General features: G+C 52.5%; 1 protein-coding gene across 1 annotated transcript in view; it reads right to left on the bottom strand.

The window, feature by feature from the left end:
* The window catches only part of gpkow (G patch domain and KOW motifs), a 42,719-nt gene extending 28,797 nt beyond the window's left edge, over positions 1 to 13,922 (bottom strand). Inside the window, exons 1-6 of the mRNA XM_038782581.1 lie at positions 13,753 to 13,922; positions 6,698 to 6,858; positions 5,452 to 5,591; positions 3,092 to 3,198; positions 1,201 to 1,405; positions 381 to 517 (exon numbers count right to left, since the gene is read on the bottom strand). Of these exons, the coding sequence (XP_038638509.1) occupies positions 381 to 517; positions 1,201 to 1,405; positions 3,092 to 3,198; positions 5,452 to 5,591; positions 6,698 to 6,858; positions 13,753 to 13,889 (887 nt within the window). The 5' untranslated portion in view covers positions 13,890 to 13,922. The remainder of the gene's footprint in view (positions 1 to 380; positions 518 to 1,200; positions 1,406 to 3,091; positions 3,199 to 5,451; positions 5,592 to 6,697; positions 6,859 to 13,752) is intronic.
* Between the last annotated feature and the right edge of the window lie 674 nt (positions 13,923 to 14,596).

The raw sequence follows: 14,596 nt of genomic DNA, 5'->3' as shown, positions 1-14,596 counted from the left end.
AAAGATGTGCAGTTTGGGTGGGGTTATGCGGATAGGGTGCGGAAGTGGGCCTAGGTCGGGTGCTCTTTCAGAGGGTCGGTGCAGACTCGATGGGCTGAATGGCCTCTTTCTGCATTGCAGGAATTCTATGCTCAGATATCTGATTGGTGTCCTTGACTGGGCAATATTGCAGGGAGAGTAAGAATGTATGGAGGTGTGTGAGTAAAGGTGAATGAGAGAGCGAGAGGGACCAAGACAGGGACCCAGGGAACAGTGGACCTACAGACACACAGAGGGGTGGCTGGGGAGACAGAGTTGGAGGGGGTGGGAAAGAGAACACTGGAGCAGGAAGAAGTGAGAGCAGCAGTGTAGATTGCACTGTGTGATTTTAAGGGATTCACTTACTCAGGTCCTTACTGTACCGCTCGTATTCCCTCCTCTTGACGAACTGGACATTGTACTGGCTCACCGTCACGACCTTGCCTCCAAGAGCCAGTTTCACCAGCACCCTGGCATTGTCAGTGTCCAGCCCCTCAATCTGAGGGACAGTAAAACAGGAGATGACCATTAAAACAATTCAGCAGAGCCCAGCTGTCCTGCTAGAAACCCTCACCCTGTCCCCAAACACATTCCAATCAGGCACAGGGACCTCAGTAAAGTCAGCAAGGGAGATACAACCGGAGAATTTACACCGTCTCTCAATGAGACACGACGATCACTGGGAGATATAATCGGGGAGTTTACACCGTCTCTCAATGAAACACGACGATCACCGGGAGATATAATCGGGGAGTTTACACCGTCTCTCAGTGAGACACAATAATCACCGGGAATATAACTGGAGAATTTACACCGTCTCTCAGTGAGACACAATGATCACCGGGAATATAACTGGAGAATTTACACCGTCTCTCAGTGAGACACAATAATCACCGGGAGATATAATCGGGGAGTTTACACCGTCTCTCAGTGAGACACAATAATCACCGGGAGATATATTCGGGGAGTTTACACCGTCTCTCAGTGAGACATAGTGATCACCGGGAGATATATGCGGGGAGTTTTACACCGTCTCTCGGGAGACACAATAATCACCGGGAGATATAACCGGGGAGTTTACACCGTCCTTCGGGAGACACAGTGATCACCGGGAGATATAATCAGGCCGGGGAGTAGCCTTGCTGATACTGAGACGGTGAAGTTGGGTGAGGTGAGACCTACCTTGCCATAAAGGCACTTGTGTGGTCCCTTCTCGATCTGGACAAGACTCCCTGCGACTAGGCCTGTGGGTTCCTCTGCTCTTTTTTCCTCTCCAGGTTTCAGCGCTCTCTGAGGGCGAGCTTCCTCGAGGTCCCGGATGAGTGACCGGTCAGCACCCAGCCCCAGGCCCTTGGGTCGTAGCTGATGTTCCAGAGGTTTCACATCCCTGGTGAGAGTGGCAGGTTCTTCTTATGGACCATTGTCACACTGAGCAGAGAAATAATGCCTCCCAAAGTTTACCCTACTAACGCCACCTACTCGCAGACAGCAAAACTGCGCAGTCAGCAGCAAGCAACACAGAACACGAAACCGCCCCCCCGCCCACGTCCCAAACTCCCCACCTCCCCCTCAGACTGGGCCTATCCCATCAGATCCACACAACTCCAATCGGCCACAACTCCCCCAACAGGACCCCAACCTCCACCAACACATGAGGGACTCCACCCCCGGCTCCCCTCAGAATAGAGGAGCAAACCTATTCACTCCATAAACGCCACCACACCTGGACAGGGGTATCCTGCTCCCACCACTCCAGGCACAAGCAGGGAAACCCCCCCTCCCCCAACGCAGATGGGAAATCCTACAGGCAACCACAGGCAGGTGCACCACGCCCCTCCATCTCCCACAGGCTGGGGTTGCCACCCCCCCCTCCCCAAGGGCAGGGGCATCCACTTCCCCCTCTGCCAGGGGGTGGGGACACCATCCCCATCGCTGCCACAGGTAGGGCCCCCCCCCCCCCCCCCACCACAAGTGGGGGCGCTCCTCCCCCTCCCTCTGCCACAGGTGGGGGCGCCACTCCCCCCCGCCACAGGTGGGGGCGCCCCTCCCCCCCCACGCCACAGGTGGTGGCACCCCCCCCGCCACAGGTGGGGGCGCCCCTCCCCCCCTCCGCCACTGGTGGGGCGCCCCCCCCCCCCCCCCGCCACTGGTGGGGGCGCCCCTCCCCCCCCCCCCGCCACAGGTGGGGGCGCCCCTCCCCCCCCCCCCGCCACAGGGAGGGGCGCCCCTCCCCCCCTCTGCCACAGGGGGGGCGCCCCACCCCCCTCTGCCACAGGTGGGGGCGCCCCTCCCCCCCTCTGCCACAGGGAGGGGCGCCCCTCCCCCCCTCTGCCACAGGGAGGGGCGCCCCTCCCCCCTCCGCCACAGGGAGGGGCGCCCCTCCCCCCTCTGCCACAGGGAGGGGCGCCCCTCCCCCCCTCTGCCACAGGGAGGGGCGCCCCTCCCCCCCTCTGCCACAGGGAGGGGCGCCCCTCCCCCCCTCTGCCACAGGGAGGGGCGCCCCTCCCCCCCTCTGCCACAGGGAGGGGCGCCCCTTCCCCCCTCTGCCACAGGTGGGGAAGCTCCTCACCCCCTCTGCCACAGGTGGGGAAGCTCCTCACTCCCTCTGCCACAGGGAGGGGCGCCCCTCACCCTCTCTGCCACAGGTGGGGGCGCCCCTCACCCCCTCTGCCACAGGTGGGGGCGCCCCTCACCCCCTCTGCCACAGGTGGGGGCGCCCCTCACCCCCTCTGCCACAGGTGGGGGTGCTCCTCACTCCCTCTGCCACAGGTAGGGATGCTCCTCGCCCCCTCTGCCTCAGGTGGGGGCACCCCTCCCCGCCCACTGCCACAGGCGGTGATGCACCCTCCCCACCTCTGCCATAGGGACGCTCCTCCTCTCCCCTCTCCCATAAGGGGTGCTGCTGCTGCACCCCCCCCCCCCCCCCCCCACCCCCGCCACAGGCAGGGGAGCACCTCCCCTCCTCCACAGTCCCCTCCCTTCTCACAGACATGGAAAAATCAATCACTCTCACACGGACAGATCGAGCCGGGGAGGGCGCTAGCCCTGCAATGGGCAGGGGGGTGGTACTCACTGCTTGAAGGTGCGTCCAATGCCCTCACCCTCCTTCCAGCCCATCCCCCGCAGCATGGCCAGGCCGTAAGCATCGACAGGAACTGACTCGTAGTCTGCGTCTGTGGACTAAGCACAGGGAACACACCAGCCAGTGTGGGTCAGCTCTGCCTTCAACATTGAGCAGCCGTGTTCCTGGGTTAAAGCAAACCGCGCAGCACAACCAGGCCATTCCCTCGCCTGGCTATATTGAATTCATTGGAAAAGGAGCCCAGCAGGGAAGACAGTGGAACAGCAATGGCAGGGTTTTTTTGGGGGTTATGCGCGACACACAGCAGAATTTCATCCTAAGGAGGAGGAAACGTGCTAAGGGCAGGACATGGTATCCATGGCTGACGAGGGGTATTAAAGAAAGCATAAAAGCAAAAGACAATGCATACAAAGTGGCGAGGATTAGTGGGAAGCCAGAGGTTTGGGAAACCGTTAAAAGCGAGCAGCGGACAACTGAAAAAGCAATAATGGGGGGGAGAAGATGAAATACGAGTTCAAGTTTGCTAGTAATAGGAGGCTGGTTTAGCACACTGAGCTAAATCACTGGCTTTTAAAGCAGACCAAGCAGGCCAGCAGCACGGTTCGATTCCCGTACCAGCCTCCCCGGACAGGCGCCGGAATGTGGCGACTAGGGGCTTTTGACACTAACTTCATTGAAGCCTACTCGTGACAATAAGCGATTTTAATTTCAATATAAAAGATGATAGGAAGAGATTTTTCAATATATAAAAGGTAAGAGAGAGGCAAAAATAGCCGGTGACTAGTGGTGTGCCTCAGGGGTCTGTTGGGACCACAAATATACATTAATGATCTGGAAGAAGGTACTGAAGGCACTGTTGCTAAGTTTGCAGATGATACAAAGATCTGCAGAGGGATTGAGGAAGCAAGGGGGCTGCAGAAGGATTTGGACAAGCTCGTAGAGTGAGCAATGAAGTGGCAAATGAAATACAATGTGGAAAAGTGTGAGGTTTATGCACTTTGGAAGGAGGAATTTAGGCATAGACTATCTTCTAAATGGGGCAATGCTTAGGAAATCAGAAGTACAAAGGGATTTGGGAGTCCTTTTTGACCATCTCAGACTAAAGGGACGATCCTTTAAATCAGAGATGAGGAATTTTTTCAGCAGAGGATGGTGAATCTGTGGAACTCTTTGCCGCAGAAGGCTGTGGAGGCCAAATCACTGAGTGTCTTTAAAACAGATATAGACAGGTTCTTGATTAATAAGGGGATGAGGGGTTATGGGGAGAAGGCAGGAGAATGGCGGAGCAGACTCGATGGGCCGAGTGGCCTAATTCTGCTCCTATGTCTTATGGACAGGGGGTGGGGGGTCCAACTTTAGGCGCCAGCACTACAAAATTAAATATTGTATAGAATGTGCCTTTGATTTAAATATCAGAATAGTGTAAATTGTCATTAGACACAATTCTGATGAGATGCTGCATTGATGGGTCAGAGACTTGTGTACCTTCCTCAAAATAAATGTCAGAACATTAAACCTGGGAGAGATGTAAAACAGGATATTGACTCCCGACCACCTGGTTTATTACTCTTGCAACTACTGGAACGGACTCTTAATTTGTCACTGAGAGATTAGCATGGCCAATCCACCTAACCCGCACATCTTTGGACCGTGGGAGGAAACCGGAGCACCCGGAGGAAACCCACGCACACACGGGGAGGACGTGCAGACTCCACACAGACAGTGACCCAGCCGGGAATCGAACCTGGGACCCTGGAGCTGTGAAGCATTGATGCTAACCACCATGCTACCCTTGGGATGTTGGTTCTGAGACTATAACCTTGACAGTCACGTGGGCCACTTCCTGGCACCCACTGGGCCACTTCCTGGCACAATGGGTTACGGGTATAGGGTGGATACGTGGATTTGAGTAGGGTGATCATTGCTCGGCACAACATCGAGGGCCGAAGGGCCTGTTCTGTGCTATACTGTTCTAAAAAAAAATCCCAAATGTGGGAGGTCAAGAAGGTACGAAACAAGCAGTTTTCCATCACAAACATACATCGTTGTCCCCTTTCCCTGTGAAGAGGATGGCTCTCCCTCCCTTGGAGGGCCGAACTAACTCTGGAGTTACGACCATCCTGCAACTTGTTTGGAGCTGGAAATCAGACACGCCAGCTGGAATGTCAATCTAGGAGTGAGCACACCTCTTCCATGTCGATAGGCTATCCAGTTTCTCTCACTTAATCCTCCACATTCCCCCTGGCAGGAACCAGGCTGGGCGGAGTCGGACTGGGATTAATGAGGGGGCCTCTGGGGTGGGGGTCAATGCAAAGCTGTGCAGGGATGACCTGGGTTGGCCCTTCACCTACCGACTCTGGGCGTAGCTCCACGTTGATCTTGTCACCGTCCTCAAAACCACTGGGTGCCTGGTTCTGTTTTAGCAGCGGGATGCTGAGGTCCAGATCATCCCGGGAGCCTTCCGTCCATTTCTGCTGGTATCTCTGAGACTCTGAGGGCAGATGGGAAGGAGAGTGAGTGGTGGAGGGAGGGCGTTAGCGAGTAGAGCAGCAGAGGGGAGGAGGAGGGCAAGCCGGCAGGGGGGTTCACATACTTTCCCAGCAAACCGATTGCAACTACACCCCTCGCGCAGTGTGCAATCCGCACATACCAGAGACACACCACTTGATGCACCTGCCACTCCCTCAACCCATACCTCGCTCCCCACCCCTCGCTCTCTCCCTCCGCACCCTTCCCTCCCATTCCATCAACCTTCCTTCTCGTCTACTCCATCCCATTCCCCCATCGACCTTCCTCTTATCCCACACACCCCCATCGACTTTCCTTCTAGCCCACTCCCTCCCATTCCCCATCAACATTCTTTCTATCCCACTCCCTCCCATTATCCCATCAAAGTTACTCCTATCCCACTCCCTCCCATTACCCCATCGACGTTCCTATCCCATTCACTCCATTCCCCCATCGACATTCTTTCTATCCCAATCCCTTCCATTCTCCCATCGACATTCCTTCGCCCACCCTCCCACTGACTTTAGAACATAGAACATAGAACAGTACAGCACAGAACAGGCCCTTCGGCCCTCAATGTTGTGCCGAGCCATGATCACCCTACTCAAACCCACGTATCCACCCTATACCTGTAACCCAACAACCCCCCCTTAACCTTACTTTTTATTAGGACACTACGGGCAATTTAGCATGGCCAATCCACCTAACCCGCACATCTTTGGACTGTGGGAGGAAACCGGAGCACCCGGAGGAAACCCACGCACACAGGGGGAGGACGTGCAGACTCCACACAGACAGTGACCCAGCCGGGAATCGAACCTGGGACCCTGGAGCTGTGAAGCATTTATGCTAACCACCATGCTACCCTGCTGCCCCTTTCTTTCCAGCCATTCCCTCCCATTCCTCCAACCATGTTCCTGCTATCCCACTCTCTTCCATTGACCTTCCTTCTATCCCATGCCCTCCCATTCCTCATCGATGCTCCTTCTATCCAACTCCATCCCATCCCCCATCAACATTCCTCCTGTACAACTCCCTCCGCTTCGCACTTCGACATTCTTTCTATCCCACCCCCTCCCATCGACACACCTTCAATCAATTCTTGCACCGCCCTAGACAGAACCTCGGAGTCCTCCTGTTTCGTGCCCGGCTTCTCCTCCTTCACTTTATTTCCAGGCTCTGGCCTGTGCCAACGGTTCTTCTGGATGAGAGGGATGCTGAGCTCCCGGGGTTTCTCTCGGGGCTTCACACTGAGTAAGAGAAAGAGAGTGAGAGAGAGGGGCAGAGCCAGCAGGCTTGGGAAGAATTTCCTTTCGACTTTGCTGATGTTTTAAGCCTACAGTGAATAGTTAAAGTTTGTATTAAATCTTCCTCAGCAAACATTGATCTTTACCCAGCTTTGATTGCGTTTTGATCAATTGATCGATAACAGTGACCAGTTTTCCCACACCTCGTTTTCTTTTCATATGCACAGGTGGTATATTGACTTTGTTCCCCATTTTGCAAGCGCGAATATCAAAATAAGTTGTCTATTGTTTATCAGAAGTCCTATTTCTCTGTGTTCATTAAGATGTAAATGTCGGGTTGGTCCACGAGGGCCATAGGCGGCTCTCCCCTTTGGAGCGAGAGCTGACTGGTGGCGATTTAACCGGGTCGGCAAACCTCAGGCGAAGTCGAGAAAATGGGGCTCTTTCATGGATAAGCTCAGGTTGGTACGGGAATTAACCCCGGGCTGTTCACTTCGCTCTGCATCACCAGCCATCCGGCCAACTGAGCAAATTGACCCCATGGACTACAGGCCTGGAATATGTGGGGGTGGTCACCTTGTGTGAAGCATCGGAGGTGAAGTTTGAAAACACAGGAAATCCAACAATGGGACTGTTTGACTTCTGCAGTGGCTTTGTGTCAGCATGAATTTCGGATGCTGCAGTCTCGCAGTGCCTGGGAATGCCTTGAGGCTTGTGTTGAGACTGGACCAGAGCCCGCAAGGCTGGAATGGAGCCGGATATTTGTGGGGGAGGGGGTGGTTAGAATCCTTATAGTGTAGCAGGAGTCCATTCAGCCCATCAAGTCAACACCGAGCCTTCGAAGTGGACCCCCATCCCCATAACCCTATCCCTGTATGGGCGCCAGGGTCCGGGTTCGATTCTTGTCTTGGGTCACTGTCTGCGCGGAGTCTGCATGTTCTCCCTGTGTCTGCGTGGGTTTCCTCCGGGTGCTCTGGTTTCCTCCCACAAGTCCCGAAAGAGGTGCTGTTAGGTGAATTGGACATTCTGAATTCTCGCTCAGTGGAGCCGAACAGGTGCCGGAATGTGGCGACTAGGGGATTTTCACAGTAACTTCATTGCAGTGTTAATATAAGCCTATTTGTGACACTAATAAAGATTATGATTATTAATCCATCTTCCACATCTTTGGACACTAAGGGGCAATTTAGCATGGCCAATCCACCTAACTTGCACATCTTTGGACTGTGGGAGGAAACCGGAGCACCCGGAGGTAACCCACAGACACGGGGAGAATGTGCAAACTCCACACAGTCACCCATGGCCGGAATTGAACCCAGGTCCCTGGCACTGTGCGGCAGCAGTGCTAACCACTGTGCCACCCTGTTATGCTCTGGAAAAATATATTTTGTATTAATCATATATTATCTGTTTCAATATTCAATAAAATTGTTGTTCAACACATTACTTGTCATCGTCACTCGTTCCGTTTTTTGTTCAGAGTATGGATCCGAATGCAGAGTGAGACTTTGAACACTTCCCCCCCCCTCCCCCCAACCCTTTACACTCTCTAATCTTTCCTGCATAGCTATGTTCGTTTCCGGGTTTCGCTGGAAAGGGAGCACATGGTGTCTGCTGGCACCATCAAGGGCTTCCATGCCCCTTGGGCACCACAGGGGACTGGGGTGCACTCACACAACAGCAATCCATAATGGTCAAAGTCAGCAAGTACACAATGACCATAATAGAAAACATTTACAAATCAGATGTCCATTCAAATTAACAGTGAATACGAACGAAAGTGGGAGCAGAGGATGGTGGGCGGAAAGTGAAACTCGACACAGGGCGACGAAAACCAGCTGCATTTCTTCAGCATCCGTCACAACATCAAGACACTTCATAACTCATGCTGTGTTCCCATCCCCCCCCCCCCCACCCCCGAAGCGCAGACACTACTGTAACTGCGACAACAAATTTCCACACAGCAAGATCCCACACACCAATGAGATAAAGGAGTGCATCATATCTTACGTTATACACCATGTTGTTAAAGGATAAATATCAACCTCAGGATACCGACGCCCTCCTCCCAAAGGGATTCCTTACATCCACCAGAGAGGGGGCAGTTCAGGGCTCAGTAAGGGTAACAGGGGGAATATCGGAATGGGTAACTGGAGAAGGGAAAGCGATGTCAGTCTCTGTATTCATAGAATAGAATTTTACAGTGCAGAAGGAGGCCATTCGGCCCATCCTTGGAAAGAACACCTACTTAAGCCCACACCCCCACCCTATCCCAGCAACCTCACCCAAAGGGATTCCTTACATCCACCAGAGAGGGGGCAGTTCAGGGCTCAGTAAGGGTAACAGGGGGAATATCGGAATGGGTAACTGGAGAAGGGAAAGCGATGTCAGTCTCTGTATTCATAGAATAGAATTTTACAGTGCAGAAGGAGGCCATTCGGCCCATCCTTGGAAAGAACACCTACTTAAGCCCACACCCCCACCCTATCCCAGCAACCTCACCTCACCTTTTTGGACACTAAGGGTCATTTAGCATGGCCACTCCACCTAACCTGCACATCTTTGGACTGTGGGAGGAAACCGGAGCACCCGGAGGAAACCCACGCACACACGGGGAGAACGTGCAGACTCCACACAGACAGTGACCGAAGCCGGGAATCGAACCTGGGACCCTGGTGCTGTGAAGCAACTGTGCTAACCACTGTGCTACAGTGCCGCCCCCACATTCTGATTCGGAGGGATGATCGGCTGACTGGACCTTCTGGGCAAAACTTCATTTAAAAGGTTTCAGGATCGGCGTCATAAATCCTGCAACCTGTTGGGGCGGTGGCGGGGGTGGAAGAGGGGGAGTCCGGAACAAAAGCCGGTAAATGGGATCACACTGGGCTCCTTCCGCCATCAGAGATTTAGCTTTAGGCACGGCCGACTTTAATGTGATAGAACATAGAACATAGAACAGTACAGCACAGAACAGGCCCTTCGGCCCTCGATGTTGTGCCGAGCAATGATCACCCTACTTAAACCCACGTAACCCGTATACCCGTAACCCAACAATCCCCCCATTAACCTTACACTACGGGCAATTTAGCATGGCCAATCCACCTAACCCGCACATCTTTGGACTGTGGGAGGAAACCGGAGCACCCGGAGGAAACCCACGCACACACGGGGAGGACGTGCAGACTCCACACAGACAGTGACCCAGCCGGGAATCGAACCTGGGACCCTGGAGCTGTGAAGCATTGATGCTAACCACCATGCTACCGTGAGGCCCGTGGTGGCTGCCTACAGTTGACTGGGAAAACCTGCTGATGGATGAAACAACTGAAAAACAGTGGAAGATGTTTCAAGAAACATTTAATGAGATACAGAACCAGTTTATACTCCCGAGAGGGAAAATGTGCACTTCACAGTAAAAGAGCCATGGACAACTAAAGAGGTGAGGGACGGCATAAAACTAAAACAAAGGGCGTACAAAAATGCAAGACACAGCACAGCTGCGGATGAATGGGACAGGTACACGGACTAGCAAATGGTCACAACACATAATAAGAGCTACTAAAAGGGATTATGAAAGGAAGCTTGCAAAGGACATCACAATCAATATGCAATGTTATAGTTATGTAAAGGGAAGGCTGGTGGTGAAGAGCAATGTAGACCCAGTAAAGACTGGAAATGGAGGTATTGCCAATGATAATGGGGAAATGGCAGACATGTTGAACAATGACTTTGCCCCAGTGTTTATAGTAGAAAAGGAGGCTAACTTGCCAGACGTCCTGAGGACGTGAATAGTGGATCGGAGACAAGGACTAAATAAAATCATCGTAAGAAAAACATCGATGATGAAAAAATTTAATGGGACAAATCCCCTGGACCTGTTTCTATCCGAGGATGTTAAAGGAAGTAGGGGAGCACATTGGGGAGTAGGGGCTGGTTTAGCACAGTGGGCTAAACAGCTGGCTTGTAATGCGGAACAAGGCCAGCAGCGCGGGTTCAATTCCTGTACCGGCCTCCCCGAACAGGCACCGGAATGTGGCGATCAGGGGCTTTTCACAGTAACGTCATTGAAGCCTACTTGTGACAATAAGTGATTATTATTACATTGTAGATGTGGTGTCCCCACCCAGTAATCTGTGTTGGGGCCTGAGTTATTCACACTTTTCATTAATGACTTGGATGATGGCATAGAGAGTCAAATATCCAAATTTGCTGATGATACAAAGGTAGGCGGCATTGTGGAGAGCCTGGGCGATAGCATAAATTGCATAGAGATATTAGACAGCCTAGGTGAATGTGTAAAATTGTGGCTGATGGAATTCAATGCAAGCAAATATGAGGTTATCCATTTTGGACCAAAAAAGGATAGAGCAGAGTACTTTCTAAATGGAAAGAGGTTCGGTACAGTGGATGTCCAAACAGGCTTGGGGGTTCAAGAGCATGGAATATAAAGAGTTATGCTGCAGCGGTACACAACCTTGGTTACACCCCATAGATAAAAGCAAATTACTGCGGATGCTGGAACCTGAAACAAAAACAGAAAATACAGGACCACCTCAGCAGGTCTGACAGCAGCTTTGGAGAGAAAAGGGAGCTTTGACAAAGAATCGTCCAGACTAAAAAACATGAGCTACCTTTTCTCCCCACGGATAATGTCAGACCTGCTGAGATTGTCTCGGATTTCCTGGTTAGATCCCACTTGGGAGTCACTGTGAGCCGTTCTGGGCACCACACCCTGGGAAGGACATTTTGGCCTTGGAGCGAGTGCAATGTATGTTGACAAAAATGATACTTGGACGTCAGGGGTTCAGTTATGAGGAGAGTTTATACAATCTCAGCCTCTTTTCGTTAGAATTTAGAAGATTAAGGGTGAGCTGATCAAAGTGTTCAAGATATCAACAGGAAAAGGCAGGGTAGATAAAGATAAATAATTGCCACTGGAGATTCTAGAAGGAGGGAGCACAGTCTAAAAATTAGGGCTAGACCATTCAGGAGAGATGTTCGGAAGAATTCTTCATTCAAAGGATGCTAGAGGTTTGGAGCTCCCTCCCACAAACAGCAGTTGAAGCGAGATCAATTGTTAATATTAAACCTGAGGTAGGCAGATGTTTGTTGAGCCAAAATATGAAGCATGCCGCTGTTCAGAGAGACTTGGGTGTGCTAGTGCATGAGTCACGGAAGGTTGGTTTACAAGTGCAACAGGTGATTAAGAAGGCAAATGGAATTTTGTCCTTCATTGCTAGAGGGATGGAGTTTAAGACTACGGAGGTTATGTTGCAATTGTATAAGGTGTTAGTGCGGCCACACCTGGAGCATTGTGTTCAGTTTTGGTCTCCTTACTTGAGAAAGGACGTACTGGCGCTGGAGGGTGTGCAGAGGAGATTCACTAGGTTAATCCCAGAGCTGAAGGGGTTGGATTATGAGGAGAGGTTGAGTAGACTGGGACTGTACTCGTTGGAATTTAGAAGGATGAGGGGGGATCTTATAGAAACATTTAAAATTATGAAGGGAATAGAGAATAGAGAATATGAGGGCAGCACGGTAGCATAGTGGTTAGCATCAATGCTTCACAGCTCCAGGGTCCCAGGTTCGGTTCCCGGCTGGGTCACTGTCTGTGCGGAGTCTGCACTTCCTCCCCGTGTGTGCGTGGGTTTCCTCCGGGTGCTCCGGTTTCCTCCCACAGTCCAAAGATGTGCGGGTTAGGTGGATTGGCCATGCTAAATTGCCCGTAGTGTCCTAAAAAGTAAGGTTAAGGGGGAGTTGTTGGGTTACGGGTATAGGGTGGATACGTGAGTTTGAGTAGGGTGATCATTGCTCGGCACAACATCGAGGGCCGAAGGGCCTGTTCTGTGCTGTACTGTTCTAAATTCTATAGGATAGATGCGGGCAGGTTGTTTCCACTGGCGGGTGACAGCAGAACTAGGGGACATAGCCTCAAAATAAGGGGAAGTAGATTTAGGACTGAGTTTAGGAGGAACTTCTTCATCCAAAGGGTTGTGAATCTATGGAATTCCTTGCCCAGTGAAGCAGTTGAGGCTCCTTCATTACATGTTTTTAAGGTAAAGATAGATAGTTTTTTGAAGAATAAAGGGATTAAGGGTTATGGTGTTCAGGCCGGAAAGTGGAGCCGAGTCCACAAAAGATCAGCCATGATCTAATTGAATGGCGGAGCAGGCTCGAGGGGCCAGATGGCCTACTCCTGCTCCTAGTTCTTATGAAGGGATATGATCAAAGGCAAGTATATAGAGTGACGTCACAGATCAGCCATGATCCCAACAGGCTCAAGGGGCTGAATGGCCTACTCCCGTTGCTATTTTCTCAATATCTGAAAGGGAGAAAAGGGATTGGGAGTGCGGACACTGCGGTACAAAACTGCTTCTTTAGAGGGCAACATGATGCCAATGGCTGGAATGTACCTCTCCTGTGCTTTCAGGGAACAAGAATAGGTGCAGGGGGAGGGGAGGTGAACTTTGGAGGATTAACACAGTCCCAATGGGACACATGGCCCTCACCTGTGCAGTCGGGGTACTGGGATAGGTGCAGGTGGGAGGAACTGCTCCTTCGGAGGATTAGCACAGTTCCAATGGGCCGAATGGCCCTCAACTGTGCGGTCAGGGTGTTGGGATAGGTGCAGATGGGAGTAATTGCTCCTTCGGAGGATTAGCACGGTCTCAATGGGCTGAATGGCCCTCTCCAGTGCGGTCAGGGTACTGGGATAGATGCAGAGGGAAATTGGAAGGGAGGGGTGCAGGTTGTGGCATGTTGAGCCTCCTGCCAGCGGGGGTGCTCAAGAGCCCGTGCCAAACCGGCACCGTAGCGCCACCACTGGTTAGAGGGCACCATGGCAGCGTGACCTGTTTACATAGGACCGCTGACGGGGATGGATTCCTCAGAGACTACCTGAGGATCTCGCCCTGCTCCACGCCGCTCACCGCCTCTTCCTCAGCGCTGGGCTCCGCCTCTCTGAGCCGCAATTTGCTGGCAGTCCGGGTGAAGCCAAACGACACCGGGCCTCGTTCGCCTTCCCGATCGGCCATCGTGGGACTGGGCACTGCGCAGGCGCCTGTATAGCATGCCGGGTAATGGAAGCCCGACTCCGCGCAGCCGTACTACAACTCCCAGAATGCCCGGTATCCCTTCAGCCAACTGATGGCTTCGCTTTTCCAAATTCGGGTCCAAATTATTTTTGGTTTGACCGCAGCTTTTCTCGATCGCCTAAAGCGAACAAGCTGGCTGTCCGCTGACAAAGGATTAGATCCGTTATACTGACACGCACGCGCAGTACCGACGCCCCGCGGAGAAACTACATCTCCCAGAATGCCGAGCGGCGAGATTAATTATTTTATTTTTCAATGAAGTATGTAGTCACCCCCGGGAATATGTGAGAAGGCCGAGCGAGAAGAGGAGTGGAAATAAAAAATCAGTTCTCCCCAATGCGAAGAGTATCCTTTCCTCTCAAACGTCGCCCCCACCCACCAATTAACCTCTGATCAGTGCGCCCCCCCAATCATGTGCTTAACCTGCTCGGCCAATCATACCGCAGCAGCTGAGATGATTGACGGGTAGGCCGGCCAATCAGTGTCCGCGCGGGTGGTAGATGTAGGAAGGACAAAGCCGCAGCCAATGGAAACGCCGGAGTTAGGATGATGCGCAGCGACAATCAACGCGCCTGACACAGGTGACCGACCAATGGGGAACAGGCGCCAAGGCCCCGCCCCCCCTCACGCAGAGGGTGAGAGTTCAA

Source organism: Scyliorhinus canicula, chromosome 21 (assembly GCF_902713615.1).
Source record: "Scyliorhinus canicula chromosome 21, sScyCan1.1, whole genome shotgun sequence".
NCBI classification, from domain to species: Eukaryota; Metazoa; Chordata; class Chondrichthyes; order Carcharhiniformes; family Scyliorhinidae; genus Scyliorhinus; species Scyliorhinus canicula.
This window is presented reverse-complemented; position numbering and strand designations above follow the sequence as displayed.